Source organism: Zootoca vivipara, chromosome 2 (assembly GCF_963506605.1).
Source record: "Zootoca vivipara chromosome 2, rZooViv1.1, whole genome shotgun sequence".
NCBI lineage: Eukaryota > Metazoa > Chordata > Lepidosauria > Squamata > Lacertidae > Zootoca > Zootoca vivipara.
This window is the reverse complement of record NC_083277.1, coordinates 91,705,815-91,728,363: the sequence shown is the minus strand read 5'-3', so window position 1 is coordinate 91,728,363 and position 22,549 is coordinate 91,705,815. Positions and strand designations below refer to the sequence as shown.

General features: G+C 43.5%; 1 protein-coding gene across 8 annotated transcripts in view; it reads left to right on the top strand.

The window, feature by feature from the left end:
- The window catches only part of LLGL2 (LLGL scribble cell polarity complex component 2), a 70,292-nt gene extending 48,024 nt beyond the window's left edge, over window positions 1-22,268 (top strand). For 7 of the 8 annotated variants that reach the window (XM_035104469.2, XM_035104468.2, XM_060271846.1 and 4 more), the window contains exons 12-26: window positions 9-76; window positions 2,511-2,664; window positions 2,799-2,903; window positions 5,331-5,623; window positions 8,260-8,398; window positions 9,355-9,505; window positions 9,684-9,800; window positions 13,011-13,177; window positions 13,918-14,179; window positions 15,612-15,765; window positions 16,931-16,974; window positions 18,072-18,119; window positions 20,011-20,053; window positions 20,637-20,698; window positions 21,516-22,268. In XM_035104469.2, coding sequence (XP_034960360.2) covers window positions 9-76; window positions 2,511-2,664; window positions 2,799-2,903; window positions 5,331-5,623; window positions 8,260-8,398; window positions 9,355-9,505; window positions 9,684-9,800; window positions 13,011-13,177; window positions 13,918-14,179; window positions 15,612-15,765; window positions 16,931-16,974; window positions 18,072-18,119; window positions 20,011-20,053; window positions 20,637-20,698; window positions 21,516-21,523 — 1,815 coding nt within the window. In that variant the 3' untranslated portion in view covers window positions 21,524-22,268. The remainder of the gene's footprint in view (window positions 1-8; window positions 77-2,510; window positions 2,665-2,798; window positions 2,904-5,330; window positions 5,624-8,259; window positions 8,399-9,354; window positions 9,506-9,683; window positions 9,801-13,010; window positions 13,178-13,917; window positions 14,180-15,611; window positions 15,766-16,930; window positions 16,975-18,071; window positions 18,120-20,010; window positions 20,054-20,636; window positions 20,699-21,515) is intronic. The other variant, XM_035104466.2, reaches the window with a different exon arrangement.
- Window positions 22,269-22,549: the final 281 nt, after the last annotated feature.

The window sequence follows — 22,549 nt, the reverse complement described above, 5'->3', positions numbered from 1 at the left end:
TTTCCTAGCAATGGCCAATTAATGGAGGCACCAGCAAGGCTCCAGATCCTCCCCAGAGAGACTTGCTGCTTACTGGGTAGGTATGAAAACAGACGTTCTTCCTCTGGTTACCATTCTGGAGGTTCTGATCTCACGTTTTGTTTCCACCTCTGCTTAGTCACTCCAAGGCAGCGTGAGGATCATCATTCGTGCAAAAGCCGTTAAACTGATTACCATTTTGAACTTGGATATTTAACGCTTCAGTGGTAATGAACTCTTTTAAAGGCAGAAAGTTCCAAAACATTACCTGTTTGTGTGCGCACATGTGTGCAAAAAGTCTCGCATCAAGTGGATGGGATGGATCAACCGTTTTGTTTTGCCCCTCCACGTGTCTTTCTCAGTATGCTAAATAGGTCTACGTTGCTGCTTTTCATCTGGAATTTAAAATGTATGTATCCTTAATACTCCTGCAAGGACGAAAGAGGTTTCCTGTCAAGATCCCTGATAAGATTCTCCCAATTAATGGTCCCAGGCATCCTGCCAGCCATGCTAAAAGGATAACTTTAGCATACAGGAGCTAGAATACTCGGTGTCCCTGAGAACCGAATGTACTGATGCTCCGGAGAGAGGATTAAACGTAAGAGCCCGTCACCAGACTTTGTAAAACCCAGTGGGATACAAGCTAATTTTTGGAATGTCGCTTGGTGTATTGCAAGCAGCAGTGATGCGGGGGCGGGGTGGGGGCGTTATGGGTTATTCACGTTGATTCACCCAAGCAAGCTTGGTGCGGCAGCATGATGTCTGTGTTACTTATTTAACACTTTGTATACCACCCCGCAAGTTAACTTGGTTTTACAGTTTCGGAATAATGTCTGAGGATCTAAGAGGCATGATACAATAGAGCAGTGTTTCCCAACCTTGTGCCTCCAGCTGTTTTCGGACTACAATTCCCATCATTCCTGACCACTGGTCTTGCTAGCTAGGGATGATGGGAGTTGTAGTCCCAAAACATCTGGAGTCACAAGGTTAGGAAACACTGCAATAGAGGACAGAGGTGCCAGCTTGCCCCGCAAACTGATGGAGGAGGCAGAGTGCTCTGGAGGAGCCAGCCACTGGAACTGCGACACATAAGTCGTCACACATTGTGCACAGGGCCACCTCAAGATCGAGAGGGCCTGTTCCCCTTAAAACAAATACTGAGGGAGCCGAGGTGCCCCCCCCCCGTTGGTGTTCCTGATAGGCAAATGGTGGGAGGAGGGAAACCAGCTCAGGTGCCAGCCGTTTAACACTGTTAAAGAATGACCAGGCCGAAAAGATACCACAGAAGTTTGTTGTTTGAGGAGAGGGGAGGAGCCCAAATGGCAGCTGGTCCCAGCTGAGCTGATGGAGTGCTCCTTGCTGTCGACTTGCCACTGATGGGAGACAACGTGGATCTAATTAGGCTGCTGCGAACGCATTTCTGTGGCATGTCCATCAGTTTATTCCTGTCAGATTTATTTTAAATGCTCGCTGCAATGCATGTATGTTCCTAGGGTTGCCAGACTCAACAGAGGACAGGACTTCTGTGCCTTTAATCGCCCTGTTCTCTTTTGAGTCTGGAAACCTTAAAGAGAAACCAGCAGACCCTTTGTTTAATTTCCAAGCAAAGGGTCTGCTGGTTTCTCTTTAAGGTTTCCAGACTCAAAAGAGAGCAGGGCAATTAAAGGCACAGGAGTCCTGTCCTCTATGGAGTCTGGCAACCCTACATGTTCCTTAAGTTGACTTCACTAAGCTGGATGACCCAACAAGAGCCCTTTTAGAGCGGTAGCCACAAGGAACAAAAGCTCTTCCAGCCTGACAAAATTATTAATAGCTTACATTTGTGTGGAAACATATATGGAGAACAATTAACTGCCTTGGGTGGTAGCCTTCAAACTGTTCCAGGAAACTCTAGTAGATAATAGTAGTAGTCGTTGTCGTCGTTGTCATCATCATCATAATTTATCTGTACCTTGCTCATATGGCTGTGTTTTCCCAGCAACTCTAGGCTGCTCCCAACAGAATATTAAAATCACGATAAAACATCAAAAAATTAAAACTTCCCTAAACAGGGCTGCCTTCAGGTGTCTTCTAAAAGTCTAGGCTTCCCCAGTGGGCTTGGAATCATTGGCATTTCAGCTTCCCTGAAAGACCCTTTGCCCACCCTTGCAGGTATTTCCTTGCAATGTGCAGACACATGGGTGTGGTTCTGGGTATATAGCCTTCCTTTGCACTGGGCCTCATTGAGGTTCTGTATATGTGAGTTGGCTATTCACCCCACCGGAATCCTCTTTGGTGTGCATCAGTTCTCCAGCAGTCAAGTCAGCGTAGAAAGGGGATCGCGAAGGTGGGAAGTTTTGTAGCGGTCTGGGCTATCTATATTTAAAGAATTAGTCCAGAAGGATTTCACTGGCTCATGTGTCAGATGTTCAGTGTGTTCCCTTACCTGGAAAGTAAGCTGTGCTGCTGGTGTAATCTGCTTGGCCCCTTCATTTCTTCTTTCTCCCAATCAGGCATGAGGATGGCACAGTACGATTCTGGAACGCGTCCGGCGTTTGTCTGAACCTCCTGTATAAACTGAGCACGGTGAGGGTGTTCCTCACGGATGCTGATCCCAATGAGAATCTGAACCAGATGGGGGAGGATGAATGGCCTCCGCTGCGCAAGGTGAGGAGTCCGTGGCCCAGCTTAAACCCTCCGAAGCCAAGGCCTGCTGAACTGAGCAGCAGAGAAGCTGCCCCACAGAAAACCTTGCTTTGTGTTGATATGATATTTTCTTTCTTGCCTGTCTGCCCTGCTAGGTTGGCTCCTTTGACCCTTACAGCGATGACCCCAGACTTGGGATCCAGAAGATCTTCTTGTGCAAATACAGTAGCTACTTGGCCGTGGCAGGAACAGCAGGGCAGGTACTGAAATGCGCTTGGACAGGCTGTTGGACACACTGCATCCAGTAGCACAGACCTTACTTTTATCTTTTGCCCCCATCAATTGGGAAATGCAGGAGTTTAAACTCCCCTACACGTTACGCCCTTTGTTCTACATTAACTTTTCTCCAATCCTAGTGATTTGCGGAGTGTAGGAAGCATTCTGTACATGTTCAGATACCGTCGTGTGCAAATATTTCCGCCGTGTATTTTGTACAATCTACACCGTTGTAACTGCCAGCTGTGCAGCCGATCACCAGTTAAGCTGTTGTTCTGGCTTGTTCATCTTTGGGTTTTCAGTTACAATTTGTTCGCTCTCTAAATTATTGTGTTGTTTTGGCCAGCTGGATCCTGGTGGTATATATAGTAGGAATGTGTGTATATATGTCTGTATATGCGGCAATGTCTGTATACCAGAACAAGTAGGGAAGATTAAGTCGCTAAGTTGATACTAGGCAAACCATTCCACTAGTCAGTGGGCTGTGTTGACAATGCAAACTTTCTGGGCTAGTTTCCAGCTTGCTACTTAATTTTTTTTCTATCTCTGCTCTTTAATTCCCTGTCAGAGAGCACCAAGGAGAATCCTTAGTTTTGAATTACTGATATGGGATATAGTAGCCCTTTCCATGGAAGACGTTTTGACAATTCCTGCCTCAACACCACTGACCTATTGAAAGCCTTTGTTGCTGTTTAGACTGTGGAAGGCCAGGGCATAGACAGTGTTCACAGATGCTCTACCCCATATAATTAGATAAAGAAGTTCATCTATGTTAACCGGGGGTGGGGGACACACAAATATGCACGTCTTCTACTGTGAAATGCAGAGCTTTTCAAAGAGCATTAATTCAGGTTATAAGATAGTTACAACTTGCCCTTGGGCTCTCAGCTGTGATGCGCCCACTCCTCTTCTTTTTGGCTTACTTAACTTTGAACTAGGGACGCGGGTGGCGCTGTGGTCTAAACCACAGAGCCTAGGGCTTGCCAATCAGAAAGTCGGCGGTTCGAATCCCCGTTACGGGGTGAGCTCCTGTTGCTTGGTCCCTGCTCCTTCCAACCTAGCAGTTTGAAAGCACGGCAAAATGCAAGTAGATAAATAGGTACCGCTGCTCTGGTTCGCCAGAAGCGGCTTAATCATGCTGGCCACATGACCTGGAAGTTGTCTGTGGACGAACGCCGGCTCCCTCGGCCAGTAAAGCGAGATGAGCGCCGCAACCCCAGAGTCCTCCACAACTGGACTTAGTAGTCAGGGGCCCCTTTACCTTTACTAACTTTGAACTGTATCAGATCACTTTCAAGGTTGCATTTTTAAATTGCTGCGACCTGTTCTGGAACCTTAAGGTCAGGGCAGGTAATAAATCAAAATAAATAATAATAATATACACCGGCTCTTGGCATCCGAAACATACTCTTCAGAGTAGATTCCCACTGCACTTGTGGGAGTCAAGCTGCTCTTTCAAAAAACCAAAACAACACGCCTGCTTGAGTCATGTGGGCATTGGCCGCAAATGTCAGTTCACATTGGATTGCCAAACAAGCTGCTTTGCCTCAGGGCTAGCAACTTGCCCAACCCACCTGTGATGAGAAAGGAGCAGCATGTAGTTTTCTTACTCTTCTACTGCTCTTTAAATAGACTTCGAATGGGTGAGTGCAGATCACGATGAACCAAATGGGTAACTCAGTCTGTTGTGCATATAACTGCTAGGCCTCTCAAGCAAAATGTCCTGCCAATGCTGTGGGCAGAGAATCTTGTCCACATTAGGTCAGAAATAAATGAAAGCAGTGGACAGATTTAGCATTGCTGCAGGGCAGAAACATAAGACTATTTTTGCCAGATAGTTAAGTATGATATTCCTGAATGGTGGTTGTTACTGTTGTTTTTCTTAAGTGGTGTTGTTCTTACATTCCATTGTATTTGGGTTTTGATGCTGCTTTTGATCATATGTTGTGCCTATCACTTTCAAAAGCTGCCTTGAAAGTATCTGAAAAGGTGGCGTATGAATAAATTGAAATTAGACTGCTAATGCGTCTTAGATTCCACAGTGTGCTTACAAGAGCCACTTGGTAAATGACTGCCTCTGTTGCATAATTACATTAGCCTACAACCTCTTTTGTTTTGTTTTACTTCAAAGTACATTACGCTGCAGGAGGGTGTTAATACACTTAATCAGAAAGTGAATTGAGTTAGCTAGAACTCCCCTGCCGCTGACGTGATGTTGAAAAACCAGCAAGGAAGGATATAGGTGAAATGCAAAAATACTCCTCAATGCTTTCGAGGGTAAAGGCCCAGAGGTGGAAATGCATTTGTCCTGGCCTTCGTTCTTGCACAAACTCTGTGGATTTTGCAATGCTAAGGTTTCAAAACACAGTTCTGAATGACCTTCTCCCTTTTCCCTACCCTGCCCCATCCAGGTACTCGTAATGGAGCTAAATGACGAGGAAGCAGAGCAGGTGGTTGACCATTCAGAGGCGGACCTCCTCCAAGATCAGGAAGGCTATAGGTGGAAAGGTCACGAGCGGCTCAAAACTAAAGATGGGCCTGTTCGGTTTGAGCCAGGCTTCCAGCCCTTTGTCTTGGTCCAGTGTCAGCCGCCAGCTGTGGTCACTTCGCTGGCCCTTCACTCGGAATGGAAACTCGTAGCCTTTGGCACAAGCCACGGTTTTGGGCTCTTTGATCATCAGCAGAAGCGGCTGGTCTTTGTCAAGTAAGGGGGTTACTTCCATATTTAAATTGTATTCCTGACACAGTGTAGGGTTTAGGTGAAAGTCTTGCATTGAATGCCCTGCCATTTTCAAAAGCCATGTGCTTAAACAGGCCAGACTGGTGAGGCGTAGTGCTAAGGGTTCAATCAGTGAACTGGAAGTCCTGGATAAAAATCTCAGTTCGGGCAGGAAATTACTTAGGCAAAGCATTTTCCTCCCAGCCTTAGGCTTAGATCTGCAATAGCTTCTCCTGATTGTTTAAGCGGGTTCTCACAGTGGCCCACCAGATGCCATGGGAAGCTTGAACACAGCAACGCTCTCTCCGCCTGCAGTCTCCTGAAAAGTGGCATTCAAAAGCATACTGCCTCCGACAGAGGAAGCAGAGCATAGCTGTCATGGCTAGTAGCCACAGACAGCTTTATCCCTCTCCTTGAATTTATCTAATCCTCTTTTAAAGCTATCCAAGTTGGTGGCCCTCATGGCCTCTTGCCAGAGCAAGTTGCATATTTTTAAGTACGCACTGTGTTAAGAAGTTGTTTTGTCTGTCCTAGATCTTCCAGGATTCAGCCTCTCTGGATGTCCTTGAGTTCTAGTGTTATAGGAGACAGAGAGGAAAAACTTCCTCATCCACTTTTTCTATACGGATACCATGCATCATGTTGTACGCTTCTATCATATTGGCTCTTTCCTGACTTTTCTCTCAAGCTACAAATCCCCACTTGTGTGGGGGTGGGTAGGCAGCAGGTACCCACAAAATATTCAGGAATTGGGGAGTTGGAGAGAACTCTGCCTTCCTCCTAGCCCCCACAAAATGCTGAGCTCCATCTCTGGCGGCAGAGGATTGTTTAGTCGTTTAGTCGTGTCCGACTCTTCGTGACCCCATGGACCATAGCACGCCAGGCACTCCTGTCTTGCACTGCCTCCCGCAATTTGGTCAAACTCATGTTCGTAGCTTCGAGAACACTGTCCAACCATCTTGTCCTCTGTCGTCCCCTTCTCCTAGTGCCCTCAATCTTTCCCAACATCAGGGTCTTTTCCAAGGATTCTTCTCTTCTCATGAGGTGGCCAAAGTATTGGAGCCTCAGCTTCACGATCTGTCCTTCCAGGGAGCACTCAGGGCTGATTTCCTTAAGAATGGATAGGTTTGATCTTCTTGCAGTCCATGGGACTCTCAAGAGTCTCCTCCAGCACCATAATTCAAAAGCATCAATTCTTCGGCGATCAGCCTTCTTTATGGTCCAGCTCTCACTTCCATACATCACTACTGGGAAAACCATAGCTTTAACTATACGGACCTTTGTAGGCAAGGTGATGTCTCTGCTTTTTAAGATGCTGTCTAGGTTTGTCATTGCTTTTCTCCCAAGAAGCAGGCGTCTTTTAATTTCGTGACTGCTGTCACCATCTGCAGTGATCAAGGAGCCCAAGAAAGTAAAATCTCTCACTGCCTCCATTTCTTCCCCTTCTATTTGCCAGGAGGTGATGGGACCAGTGGCCATGATCTTGGTTTTTTTGATGTTGAGCTTCAGACCATATTTTGCGCTCTCCTCTTTCACCCTCATTAAAAGGTTCTTTAATTCCTCCTCGCTTTCTGCCATCAAGGTTGTGTCATCTGCATATCTGAGGTTGTTGATATTTCTTCCGGCAATCTTAATTCCGGCTTGGGATTCATCTAGTCCAGCCTTTCGCATGATGAATTCTGCATATAAGTTAAATAAGCAGGGAGACAATATTTAGGCGCAGGATTACTATACTCCAAAGCAGGAAGTTGTTTCCTGACCACAGCTTAGTCAACACTATTAGGCTCAGGCAGGAGTGCTCTCTTGAAGTCCAAAGGTCTTCTCTTCCCCCTTTTGTTGCCTTGGGGACAAAGGGAGGCTGAGCCCTCCCTTCCTCCTGATCATTATGGGGAGAAGGTTTTCCCCACAAATGTTACAGGGCGGAGTACGCTTCCGCAAAATTAATACTGGTGTGTCCTACAGAGTGATAAAGATCATCAAAGCAATGCATTTAAAGTGCTACGTAAATCCTAAATAGTATAATCCTTGTGGAATGTAAGGGCAAGGCAGCGTGAAATCTTACATGTAGCTCTGTTTTGGAAATGGAAAACAAAAACACACCATCAGATTTACTTTGAATCCTCATGGCTCTTGAGGAACACTGAAATGGATTTTACTGATGGAATACCTTTAGAGCCTTCTAGGAAAACTTTAGTAATTGCCAACATTCCACAAAAGCAAATACTGTGAACAATATAAAGTGTGCAGTTTAGATTAGTTCTGGTTTTCTGAATGCTCTCTTGCCTGGTTTGAGAACTCCAGGCAAAAAGCAGCGGCATTGTCCCATGTTGCTTTACATCTGGGGTAGCCACCTCAGATGTTGTTGGGCTCCCAAGTCCCATCAGCCATAGCCTATGGGCAGGGATTATGAGACCTGCAGTCCAACAAGCATTTGCAGGACTACAGTTTCTTACCCCTGATGCAAAGCAACGAAAGGCCTTGCCTGTGCATGGTATTTCAGACCTCTCTGCTGCAAAATGCGGTAACTCTCTAACTGGGCTTCCAATGTGTGGCTGCAGCTTGACCAAAAACAGTTTGGTTTAAAAAGGGAAACTGAACCAGCCCTGTTGGTTTCCTCCTAGGTGTACCCTGCATCCCAGTGACCAGCTGGCCTTGGAGGGCCCTCTTTCCAGGGTGAAATCCTTAAAAAAGTCCCTTCGCCAGTCCTTCCGACGGATGCGAAGGAGCAGGGTGTCTAACAGAAAGCGACGAACTGCGGAGGTGAGGGGCTGTGCTGTCTTGGCTTCACGTATTCAGCAAAGCCACGCATGACTTTAGAAAAAGCTCCCTTGTACAGTATTGGATCTCAGGCTTGCCACTCATGGCATTGATATGTCATATGAGGAGGAGATTTGGGCAGCTATAGGCTGTTGGAGGAGAATTGTGCTGGTTTCCTTGAGTAAGGTGAACTTAGTCTTCTGCCATCATAAAGAGGTGCAAAAGGATTCATTACATGGCCTTAAAGCAGTCTCTTTTTCAAAAATAGTTTCTCTTCTTCAAAGCAAGCATCCCTATAAGAAACGGCTTTTTTTGGAACTGGCTTGACTTCTTTTTAATAAAACCACCTGACGCCAGCTAACATGCATATTACCATATAACACACACACACACACACACCACGTATAAGACAACCCACAATTTTGAACATCATTTTTAAATTAAAAACCAACAACCCTAGTCTTATACACGGAAAAGTATGTTATATATAATGCCACTTTATCATTATAATCTCATTATCGGCCCACTTGAGAGATGCTAAATTGAATCGGGCCTTTAGTGTGGTGGCCTCTACACTTTGGAATGGTCTCCCTTACGTATTAGGCAATGTCCTCTGTTGTCTTATTGGCACCTACTGCAGACCTTCCTCTTCTGGCCTTTAAAGCCTTTGAAGCACAGATCTTTATCTCAGCCTGTGCCTATATTGGAACTATTTTAACTGCTGTTTGCATTTTCTGTATGGATGGTTTCCATTTTCTGTATGGAATGGTTTCCATTTTCTGTATGGAATGGTTTTTATCTGTTTCATGGCTGTAACTGTTTTATTTGCTTTTATAAACGTATATTTTTTTTCTGTTGCAACCTGCCCTGAGACCTTACGGTAAAGGGCAGGTATGAAATCTAATAAAACAAATGAAAAGGGGTTGTTTGCTTAGTTCTCATTTTTGTTTTGCGGGCAGGTCCAAGAGGGAATTTCCAGGCATGATCACGATGCATTGCAGGAGATAGAGCTAGCTCCTGTCCAGCGGAAGATTGAAGCGCGGTCAGCAGAGGATTCTTTCACTGGCTTCGTTCGCACCTTGTATTTTGCCGACACCTTCTTAAGAGACAGTGAGTAAGACCAGCTTCTATGTGATTGAACAATATATTACACCCACAAAGTTATGTACATGGATAGATAAAACCAGCAAAGTCCGGCATGGGGGGGGGGTATAAGGAATGGTCTTGCTTGCTTTCCCTTGGTGATATGTGAAACTTTGGCTTATGGGCTTTGTTATCTCTGGTCCAGGTTCCCGGCACTGCCCCTCCTTATGGGCAGGCACCAATGGGGGCACGGTCTATGCCTTCTGTCTGCGTGTTCCTCCAGCTGAGAGAAGAATGGATGAGCCTGTTCGAGCAGAGCAGGGTGAGTGAAAAGATGACTTTCGATTTAGATGAAATAGCTGCCCCCCAGATTTAGGATTGAAGGTACCTTTGTAAAATGCCCTGGTGATAAAACCACGGAGACTCCAGATGTTTCTAGACTCCAACTCCCATCATCCTCTGCCTGTTGGCCATGCTGGACCGGGGCTGATGGGAGTTGGAGTCCAACAACATCCAGAAGGCTACATGCTTCCCACAACCTGACTCCTGAGAAGCCTTAGTGCTGAATGTGGAGTGGGGTGTCAGAATCTGTGTGTGCATTCTGGAAGAGCAAAACAAGACACATTTCACTGCAGGACTGTAGCAGCCCCCAGGTATGTGCACTGATTATTTTAGGAGGAGCATTTTTTGGTAAATAATGTGTTGTTCTGAAGGAAATGGTCCTGTACACACACACCTACCGAGAAATGTTGTGAGCTTTGGCAGCAGTTTTGACTTGATTTTAGCCTCTGTACTTTCTTGGAAAAGTCCTTAAGACACCATAAAACAAGCCCAAGTGCTGTTTGTAAATGTTTCTCTCTGGTCACAAAAATCTGGAAAATCCTTCTCCCAGATAGGATAGGTGTTTAATAGCAGACACATGAGATGGAATTCATTTCCGTAACCATGTCTATAGGATGGTTATGTGTATTTTCCTTACGGATCTAAGGAAGCTTTCCCCTTTGGCATCATGTGCCATTAATCACAATTTATCCTCCAATACAGGGGTAGGCAAAGCACAGAGCTGCTTTGTCTTTTACAGAAACCCACCAAGCAGAGCAAAGTGTAAAAGACATGAAGGGTTAAAACACGAAACAAAATAGGGCTTCTTTGAGCACATTCTCAGCCTAGGAACCTGTTTTTAGTGCTGGAATGGAACTGAGCTCTCAGCGGTGTCACAAAAAATGTCTCCTGGTTTGGTTTTCTGCATTTCACAGACTTATTTAGCTGGAAATAGCCGTTTTATGTTTGCTGTGAAGCAACTGGGAGCCAGGAACTCTTGTTTATCACCGCTAATCATCTAGAGATCTACTACTAGACTCTGACCTTCATTTTGCCTCCCCTACCCCACTCTAATACCTACAGGTAAAACTCGGAAAATTAGAATATCGTCGAAAAGTGCATTTATTTCAGTAATGCAACTTAAAAGGTGAAACCAATATATGAGATAGATGCATGACATGCAAAGCAAGATATGTCAAGCCTTTATTTGTTGTTGTTTTTTTTAAATATATTTTTATTAATTTTCCAATTAAAACCAATTATATCACATTCATTATTTCAAATTATACACATATATATCAATCAAACCGAATGTTATGCCAAATCATATAGAAATTTTTTTTTTGGGTTCCCATGCTTCAAGAAATTGGGGATTCCTCGCAACCGTCCACTGCCATCTTTTTTCTAAAGTTCAAATCGTCTCTCCGAGTTCATAATAATCCAGATCTTTCCCTTACAGTCACATAGATGTTTTCCTCTTTCAACCGATTATTTCCCAGCTGCTGAGATAAATGTCAAACAAAGTTTCACAAATGTTCTTTCTCCTGTGTGAGTTAATCAGTCCAGCCTCCCCATAAATCTTCTTGGTCTGGAGCGTCCCTATTGCGTCGACTCTCAACACGAAGCAGCGCCATCTTAAAAAAAAACTCAAATCACTTTCGTTTTCTCTCATAGATTAACGATCTTTATAAAATTTACAGCTTTCCAGGCAGAAGAACCAGACCTCACACCATGCATAGACTCTTGGTAAATTAATGGATCTCCTTGCCCTATAGCTGAACTTAGCTTCAGGTCGCTGCTCCAATTCAAAGTGCGTCACAACTCATAAATCCTCCGAACGCGTCCAGGCACTCCTCCATCCAACTAGAGGGGGGCTTTTCTCGTCAGCAACTCCTCATCTTCAAAAAATATACTCAATAACAACAGTTTATAAAGTTCAACTCACACAGTCTTTTGCTTCTCTTTCACTCCAAACAAGCCAGGACATCACGTCTGGGAAGGTACGAAGTAACTCATATGAAAAAAATAAAAAAGAAAGACTCGCTTCCCTTATCGCTCCGTCCCCATCAATCCTTCTTCCAGATGAAATACAGCCTTTAACTCCTCACCCTCAGCAGCATAGATTTCTCGGCAGTAAACAGCGCTTCTGCCCCTCCTTCTGAAGTATGTCCATAGATTTAAGCCTAATTATCTTCTTTAATCATGGAAATCCCCGCCATGCAGATTAGCGTCCAGGAGTCCTGGCCCTCGTAAGTGCTTCAGCCCAAGCTCCCCCCACTCCATAAACAGTCGGAGTGGGTCTGGGGGCATCGCGGGCCAGCGGCCCCTCTCCGTAACCCCCGGAGAGGGTAGGGGGTTGCCATTTACTCCCCTAGCAACCGCCAAATTCCTTACGAAGGTCAGAGGGATGGAAAACAGGTCCGCCATTCCTGCAGGCGGAAACCGGAACCAAGCCTTTATTTGTTGTAATTGTAATTATTTGTCGTTAGGCAGGTCAATTATAAATGGAGTGTAATTAATGAAATGTAATAGCGATGTTTATTTTTGTTTGTTTTTGTATTATTGTAACTATTTGTTTTATTACTGTGGAATTTCCAAAAGAAAGCATTTGTAAAAAAGAAAAGAAAAAGAAAAAATAATAAGTTGCATTACTGAAATAAATGCACTTTTCGACGATATTCTAATTTTCCGAGTTTCACCTGTATACTTGCCTTCATACAGTGTAAAAATTTGCTTTTTGACTGCACCCAAAGAAATAATTATGCAGTTTCCATGCGGCATCACCGCTTAAATACTTGTTCTCATTCTCTTCTAAACTCAATCACTTTTTAATGCTTATTTATGTATTGTATTTGCATCCCACCCTTCTTCCAATGAGCTTGTGGTAGCATATTGCCACAACCACCCTGTGTGGTAGGCTAAACTGAGAAGTAGTGACAGGCCCCAAGGCAGCCGATGAGCTTCATGGCTGAGTAGGAATTTAAGCCTGGGTCTCCCCACTCTTAATTTGAATCTCTAACCACAATGGATTGTGTCCAGTGCTGTCATGCAACACTGGGTTCAGCCCGATATTTCTTCTCCGCTGTCCGTTGTATGTCCAACATGGTAGCTGGGTTCTGCGAGAAAGAAGTGTGCCTTGTCGGAACACTTTGCTTCTCCCTGGACCAAACCTCTTGCCTCATTTGGCGTGTGCTTTCTGCTGTCTCTCCAGCCAAAGAGATCCAGCTCATGCACAGAGCTCCTGTCATCGGGATCGTTGTTCTGGATGGCCAGAGCACTCCCCTTCCAGAGCCGCTGGAAGTAGCCCATGACCTTTCCAAGAGCCCCAACATGCAAGGGAGCCACCAGCTTCTCGTGGTGTCGGAAGAGCAGCTTAAGGTAACACAATAGAGTGCTTGTGTATATGCATGCTCTTTGCTTATTGGAGTAGAGCAGCCAGAGAAATTATGGGAATTCATTTCCTCTTGCAGATCCTTACTGGAACTTGCTTGTTTGGTAATGGTACTCGGTTTTCACCTCAGCTGAAGGGCATGTTCAGATTTGGAGAGGTGGAAAAGCATACTATACGCTTGGAAGTTTGCAAAGATTCCTACCTTCCCTGCCACCTGAGCAGGTCATGGAGTAATGTGCATTACTAACCCTATGTCTGATATACTTTCCCTACTCCTGAATTTGATATTCTGCCCATAGATGCTTCTATAGAAAGAGGCAGAGTTGGGCTAAGGAAAAAAAAGATTCTGTTCAGGGTTGTTGACTGCAAACCAGCTCTCTGCTTATTTTTTTATTTTATTTTTCGTATCTGAGGATAGATATTTGCAAGCCCTGATAATCGGACTTGATAAAACCTAGACATGTGAGAGAACCTAACTGCTCGCACATCCCCTAATATACAGCAGCAAGCACCAGCAAAGTTTAGCTACTCTCTCCCTTGCTGTTGTTTGCTTGTTTGCTGCTGAAGGAGGGAGAGAGAGACTACGCAGCTCCTTTTTGGCAGCTAGACTTAAGCATGCTGCCTTGCTGCACACCAGCAGGAAATTCATTACGCATCAGCTGGAGATTGGATGGGGTGGCTCTTGCATGAATGAAGGGTTTATTATGTAGCTTGTTTACGTTGGCAGGTTTTCACGTTGCCCAAAGTCAGCGCCAAACTGAAACTGAAATTGACGGCCCTGGAAGGCTGCCGGGTCCGGAAGGTGTCAGTGGCCAACTTTGCCAGCTGCAAGAGTGAGCACAGTGAGAATGACCTGGCTGTTCTGACGAACCTGGGAGACATCCAGATTATCTCCCTGCCTGCACTCAAGATACAAGTGCGCTACCCCTGTATCCGCAAGGAGGATGTGAGTGGCATTGCCTCCTGTGTCTTCACCAGATACGGGCAAGGTAACAACATGGTCATCCGCAGGTTACCAAGCTCCACTGTGTTAGGTCTTGGAAGCCTTTCTGTCTATTGTCCAAAATAGATAAATGTGGGGTGGGGGGAGTTATTTTGTTCTTCTATCCATAATACTGGGAAAGCAAGCATGAAAAATATTAGTTGGGATAGTTTTATCTGCTTTTTATTAATTATAATAATTAAATTTGTATACCACCCTTCATTCAAAGATCCCAGGATGGCTCACAACATCAAAATGAGAATACATAATACAGTGGTACCTTGGTTCTCGAATGGAATCCGTTCCGGAAATCCGTTCGACTTCTGAAAGCATTCGAAAACTAAGTCGCTGCTTCCGATTGGCTTCCTGCACTCAAGTGGAAGCAGCGTCGGATGTTCAGCTTCCAAAAAAACAAATGCAAACCGGAACAATCACTTCTGGGTTTGCAGTGTTCAGCAGCCAAAACATTTGAGTTGCAAGGCATTCCAGAACCAAGGTACGGTTGTAAAATGAAAACAAACCAATAACCCCCCCTCCCACAAACACATAAAAAACCATAGAATGTTAAATCAGCCAAATGCATGGTTGAAGAGGAACGTTTTTGCTTGGTGCCTAAAGATATGCAATGAAGATGCCAGGTGAGCCTCCACAAATGGGGAGCCACTGCAGAAAAGGCCCGTCCCCATGCTGCCACCTTCTGGACCTCACGCTGAGGAGGCACATGCAGAAAGGCCTGAGATTATGAATGCAGGGTCTGGTTCAGTTCATATAGGAAGAGGCAGTCCTTGAGGTATTGCAGTCATGAGCTGTTTAAGGTTTTGTAGGTCAAATCCAGCACTTTGAATTGGGCCTGGAAACTACTGGGCAGCCACTGCAGTCAGGCCAAGATTGGTGTTATATGTTCCAAACCATCTTGCCCCACTGAGCAACCTGGCCCCTGAATTCTGCACCAGCTGAAACTTCTGAACCCTATTCAGAGGCAGCCCTATGTATAATGCATTGCAGTAATCTAACCTAGAGCATATTAAGTTTACATAGGTGTCTGAAAGTATGTGCATGAGAGAACACTGCATGAGAATTAGGCAAACAGATACATACAGTATTTGGATCTTTCCATGCACAGGAGTCCCAGAGATCCAGCTGAGAAATATTAAATAGTAACATAGGATCTCTTTAAAAAGTGTGTCACGAGCACCAAGCATGACTTTGGAAAGTGCTCACGCAGCTGAGCCTTTGTATGTTTATGCTAAAGTTAATTCCAGCCCCCCTCCCCCAATTGCCCTTGCTCCAAAATAAGTGTGTGTGTGTGTGTGTTTGCAGCTTTAAGCTTAGTCTTCTGAGTAAGATTTGTAAAAATGTATTTTGGGAAACTCTTGTGGGACCCTTTCTGCATCTGTGCATGCACAACTTGCAATTTCTCCATCTTTTCTCCTCTGCAGGGTTCTATCTCATCTCCCCGTCAGAGTTTGAGAGGTTTTCACTTTCCCCAAAGTGGCTGGTTGAACCACGATGCTTAGTAAAAGTACCTGAAAACACAGGCAACAGCCATGTGCACAACACACCTGGTGTGGAGAAGGCTTCAAGGATATCAAAGTATGAATGATAGTGGCATTTTCGTTTTGTGTATTGTGTGGATGATAGAAAGGGTGCAACATTCTACTTTGTATTGCTGGTTTTGTGTGCGGAATATGACACACTTCACCATGGGAACTGCAACAAAGGAGGCCCATGGTCACTCTGGAAAGGGGTGAAGGTTGCTGTCCTGCCACCATATGCATCTACATGATCTGACAATGCCTCTGCTCTTCCCCTAATGCAGGCATAGGGAAACTTGGCCATCCAGATGTTTTGGGACTACAACTCCCATGATCCCTAGCTAACAGGACCAATAGTCAGGGATGATGGGAATTGTAGTCCCAAAACATCTGGAGGGCCGAGTTTGCCTATGCCTGCCCTAATGCCATCCCAGTGTTTGCTTGTCTGCCACCCACCATTCATTGGGCTTATTGAAAAGAGAAGTGGTTTTAAAAATGCTGAGGTTGTATATTGCTGGTGCTGAGGTTCTACCACCTGTGGAATGACTCTGAACAAAACAAAGCCTTCTGAGCTGGGTACAACACACAGTCCCCAGGCTATGTAATCATTTTTTGTGTGCACTAGGTGGGATGGTTAAAGGGTAGCAGCAAAAGATGTCAGAACTGGTACAGGTCAGTTCTAGCTAACCACCTAACCATCTCTTAGTTGCCATAAGAGGATACGCCTCTGCCTAGACTGCTGGTGGGGGTTCACATGAGGGAATATATATCTCCCTATTGGTCTGTTCCTTGGTGTAGAAAATCGATCAATCGTTTTATTTGTATGACATGTTTCCAAAGCTAAAGCCATGCTCAAGGCAGAATACAACATGTACAAAATTTACAAGCATAACAAAAGTAGTCTTAAAGAAAAAAAATCAAAACATAGAGAAAGGTTCCTGTTGTTTTGCTTGCTCTTCTTCTTGATACATTAGTCTTCAATATGCAGGGGAATTTTATAAGGATGAGCATTCAGTCATGTGAACCCACACACAAATTTTGAAGTGACTTAAAAGCTGAAGGTTTTTTAAGAGGCAGTATGTACCTGTCAAAGTAGTGCAGTGTAAACCAAGGGTGCATGACTTTCTGTGGGCCTATGATGATTGCATCTGACTTGCAATGTCTAGGGGGTTGGAATTGGTTTATGATCTTGTCTAATTGACTCTTCTTTTTATCTTCTGCAGTAGCAAGGAATCGGGATGGAGTGCCGGTGATCCGGGTGCAGATGGTAAGAAAAATGTGAATGTACAGAGAGAAATTGCTGGTCCAGTGCTGCTTGCTTAGTAATGTAACGTAACACCCAGTTTGGATTACTCCAGTAGTGCAGACAGGAAACGCCCCATGAAGGCAGGTCAGAAACTCAGATTGGCTTAGGATCTAGCTCAAAGGCTATGTGTTGACTCGTTTCAATAGGAGGGATAATGTCTTAAGAGCTTCATGGACTACCAGCTTGTTTCTGAACACAATACAAAGTGCTGGTTGTGACTTGTAAAGCCTTCAGCCTGGGACTTGGGGTACTTATGTCCCATGTCAACCTACAAAGTTAAGTTCTTCAATTGGAGGCCCAGTCTTCTGAGAGTTTCTGCTTGTTTCCTTTTCAAGGTGGGGAACTTTAAAAAATGGGAGAAGGCATTCTGTGCCACAGGAGCATGGGTTGGTGGAAGTATATTTGGTACAGCTGCTTGTATGTTGGCTTCAAATTCTAAAATAGGCTCTTAAAGAAAAGACCAGATCATGATTTTCATCACTCAGAGGAGTAATAGATTGTCAGAATCATGTTAACTTGGCATTTTAAGAACTTCAGAGGGTGGATATGCTAAGTGTAATGGGTTGTCTTCAGCTATGTTTTACCCAGAGTAGAACCACTGAAATGAATGGCCCTAAGTTAGTCATGTCTATTTATTTTATTTTATTTTACTTTATTTTTTTAAACATCTCTTTATTATTTTAAAAACAAAGCGAAAATACGATGATATACATAAACATACATATATTTAAAGAAATTAATACATAATATCCAAACTGAAAATAACAAACTTAGCTTGATCTATACCATTTATATAGCCGTCCATGAAATAATTTAAAACCTGAAAAGAAATGGGTTAAAAATGACTTCGTTAATCTTACTGTGTTTTGCCTAGTCATAATCTTTTACCGCACAGTTACATCTTTCATATATAATTTCTTTGAGTATTCTATTTATTTTAATGGCTCTACTCTGAATACAACCCAATAGATGTAATGAATTTTTGGGGGGGGGGCATTGTGAGTTTCTTTGTACCGTGGGAATTGACCACCTCTACATTTGTCTGATTTGCCTTTCAGAGGGGACACATGGCAGATTGATGGAGCATGCCCTGCTCAATGATGAGAGTGAGCCAGACATAATTTCTTTCGTGCTATAGGGGTGGTGGAATGGGCATTCTGTGGAAATTGGTTTGAACCACTTTATTCACTTGCTTCTGCTTATTGATTCTTCCCCCCCCCCCACCTCAATACCAGCAGCCATACAACATTAGGTAGATTTCTCTTTGGGATGTTGTCTTCATGGGTTTGCCTCAATTAGGCGGGCAGTTTACCAGCAACATACCTGAACATGTCTATATTTGTGTACAACTGCCCACTGGCATCTCATACTTGCTCTTTGGTGCTTAGCACTTTAGTATCCAGCAGACATTCGGAGTTCTGTGGCTATTGCACTAGGAGGACCTGATCTACACATTGGGCAAATGGCTATCCCAACATCATGTCCACATCTGTAAAATGGGAATAAATTGTGACCTATCTCGCACGGTTTTTCGTGAGGGTGAACACAAAGCTTTCAGAAGCATTTTGCCATTTTAAAACTGATACATTTAATAGTGAGTAAACTTGCTATGTGTTGTTGTTATGTTGTTGGGTGCTTCCAGAGCTGGCAGCTCCCAATCATTGCTGTTCTGCTTTAAGGTGGAAGTGGGATAGCAGATTTCTAAACACTCTATAGCCAAGTGGTCAGTCCCTCTTTCCCCAAATGTTGGAAAGGAGCAATTTACATTGGGATCTTTGTATGTATAGGAAGAGTTAAATAGCCCACTGCACCTCTGCTGCAATGGGAGATAATAACCAGAATAGTAGCTTAATAGCAGCTATATTGACTATAAGTAGGTTGGATTTGGGGGGGAAGGAAGTAGAAGCCTAATGGGGAAAATATGAGAGGGGGTGTTTCAATCATAGTATCATGCCAATGCCCTGTAAAAAGCGACTGAACAAAATGTGGTTATTCCACAGTAAATGTCTAGTGTGGAAGCAGCAAGTGTTTCAGTGTTTAATTCAGCCATGAGTGTAGGGTCTGTGGAGAAACTGCCCCAAATAGAGATACCAGAAATGCTATTATTTGTGTACATGGTTGCCAAAAGAAACATCCTACGCATGTTGGCTTCAGCTGGGGTGAACCATTTTGTGCACATCTGCCACTCTGCACCAGTTTTCCTTTTGGAGATGGCACTACAAATGCTGGCATCCAACTTTAAAGACTTTGTTTGGCGAAATTATGGATTTAAAGAAAAACCTAAACTCGAGACCTAAGCGACTTTGAGAAATACAAAGTATACACATCCTTTTCTTTTTTGAATGCTAGCTGCAAGCTTTTATGCCGCATAGTATTCTTTCTGAAGTGCAACTGAGGAAGCTAAAATAATATCGGTATGTCTGTGTTTGGTATCCTTCTTGGCACATTGGTTGTGATAGGCTGGCAATTGTTTAGCGCAACAGGATTTAAATATATTCAGTTACCCTGAATCTAAACAAAGTTATTGCCCAACTTTTAATCAAATACATTCCAGGCATAGATCTGTTATATTAGACAGTAAGTTGAACCCAACAACATCAACTAGATGTCATCCTTCCTTAAGGATAAAATATGAATGTTACATCAGCTCTGTAGGAATGGTTAAAGTTTGTTTATTTATTAATGGTACTTATCTGCTGCCCAGTAGCAAAGTTATCTGGACAGCGTAATAGCCATGAAAGCATTAAAATATAAACCGCAATAAGCGAAAATAAAATGAATTCTGCATGAAAATTCCAGCAAGAGAGAAGGAAATCAATAATTGAAAAATTTATCTTTTAAAAGTCCTGTCGGCTCAATCTTTGGAAGATGGGGCTTAAAAAAAAAAACAACTGTTCCAACAGTGGAAGTTGAACTGCTTCTTGAATACTAGAGATTGAAGAATATACTGTATGCACTTAATTCACATGAATGTTTCCCCCCCCCTTCCCTTTTCAGAAGTTCTAAAAGAGATCCAAAGCACTCTGGAGGGTGGAAAAGGGTGAGTGTCCATGGTTTCTTTTAGAACTTGGGAAGTTGAACTGTTGTCCTTGTAATAGAAGGGAAGTGACATAGTGAACATGTATTTAGCAACCCTGAAACCTGGTGGCTTCCTTCACATTCTCAAATATTTAACCTTCTATTACCGGTAAGTCTGCTGCCAACATTGAACAGATTTTGTACTTCTCTGTACGTTCCGATATGAGGGTGGTTGTTGTTTTGCTTTCTAATTAAGATATTTTCACCCAACTTGAGAGTTAAGATACCTACTATCCCAATCTTGTGAATAGCTCAGGGCAGACTTAAGTCAGCTGGTGTCGAAGAGGAGGGTGTATGAATTGGGTCCCATGTTTTTACTTCCTGGCACTGGGGAGGCAATTCTTCTTTTGCAAAAGGAGAACCAGTAGAATACTGGTTGTCACATAAGACTTACTTTTAGGATTTGACCAGGGTGTGTGTGTGTGTGTGTGGAAGTGGGAGAGAAAGCGCCGCTATCTACAGGCATATGGAGATTTTGGTGTTGAGAACCAGAATGGTACAAGTTGTCGTGTCACAGTTTCCATATGGTGATTTTGTCTTTGCAGGAGTTTTAGTGACAGAAACTCAAGGAGAATTCAAGTAGGACACAGACTAAGCAATGGAGGAGGTATGTGGGTATATATGCTATAGGTGTATTTAGAGAAAACAGTATGGTTTGTTATAAAAATACATCTTTATGTAGCTTCCTTATGCAAAAACTGGTGTCTTATGAACCATGAACAGAAAACCTGAAGCTTCTGCTCATGGTTTGTAACAGATCAGTTTTTCATTTTGTCTGAATATGGGAAACAGTAGCTTCCACAAATAATACTTTGTTCAACAAACAGATATTTGACCTCAATGCCGGGCTGGGCCTCCTTTGCTGTCTTCACGCAGTTTTGTTCTTGAGATGATGGCTGCTGATGTCTTCGAGAGTATTTTTATAAGTCTCTCCCATTCCAATTCACCACTGCAAAAAAGTACTTGACAAAAAGGAGGAAGTAACTTCTCACTTTTCTCCCAGTTTCTGCAATTTTCATCCTTAAAGGTAGACTGCAGCTGGGAACCTGGCCAGAGTTCACTCTATAAACCAACATTACTTAAAGCAGAACTTGATGCCCCCCAGCTTGGGCAGCATGTAGACTGTTCCTCAGCCAGCCCCCACCAATGATAGGGAGATAGGGACATTGCAGAAATTACCGTATATGCAGCCATCAAATGTTGGCTGAATGCCTTGCTGTTGTGAGACTGGCATTTTCGAAACATTAGTTTGTGTCCAATTATATATATAAGTCCTACCAGGCTGGGACGGACACACACACACACTCTTCACCAAAAACATGCCCATGCAGTTTCACAAAAGTGCACTATGCATTAGACAATGCACAATAAAGCAACAGCCTCTTCAGGTTGTGTAAAATAATTCTGCCCTTTTCTCTTCTTAGCAGAATGATTGGGCTCCTGCAGTGTCTCCGTGATGTCTGACGTTTGGAAAGAGTGCCATAACACTACTGACTACAGGCCCACTGTCCACTGGAAGAGACATCCACTGACCATGGCCTTGGATTCAAATGCAGGGCTGAGTCTTGCCTGGCTACTCACCTGCTTGTCATCCTCTTCACTGTGCCTCACCTGAAGCCCTCATTTTCTCTTTGAGATGCCAGCCTTGCACCGAGGCTGGAATGATTCCCTTGGCCTGTTTCCCTTCATGCCTCTGGATATGTTTTTGCAATTCTTCAATTGTTTGCACAATTTCTTTTTTTAAAAAAAATTCTACTGGGATGGGTTTTAAATTATAAATATTACTGCCTTGGGTGCAGAGATTTTTTAAAAAATAAATACTGTTACCTCTGACTAAGATTATTTTTTGTACATTTTTAAAAAAAATCATACTGGGTGTTTGTTCAATAGATATATTTTAGAAGAGTTCTTTTTTTAAAAAAAATCTTGAATGAAATAATATATGTCACTTTAGATTCCTGTGGCTGCTGTAACTTTTTTCTTCTTCAAATGAGAAAATTGCAAGGGTTTTGTTTTTTTGTCATGTTACTGTTAAGTAGTTTTGCAGACTCAGGTAGATTATTTTTGTAGCTGATCAGATCTGGAAAAATTAATCAAATTTAACTTGATTTGTGTGTGGACACTACATTGAACTGTTGTGAAATAAACCCATACTTTTAACATGCTTTTTAATTTGACCAAGAAGCTCTCTGTTGCCTCATTTTGATGCCCTCTGAAATGTTTAAGAGCCTTGCAACTGCAGCACGGGAAGTGACCCTCTTCACTTACATGTCTATAGTGCTTTCCATGGTCACATGAAACTACTTCTGTAAGGCACGAGTTCCCCACATTCTGTGAAAGGCAGACACCTGGACGGGGATATTATCAGCATAATTGCCTAATGCCTTTCTAGGTTGTTTTCCAGTGGATTTTACCAATTTCCTCAATCTAGTCCAGTTTAGGCGGAATCCCAACTGTT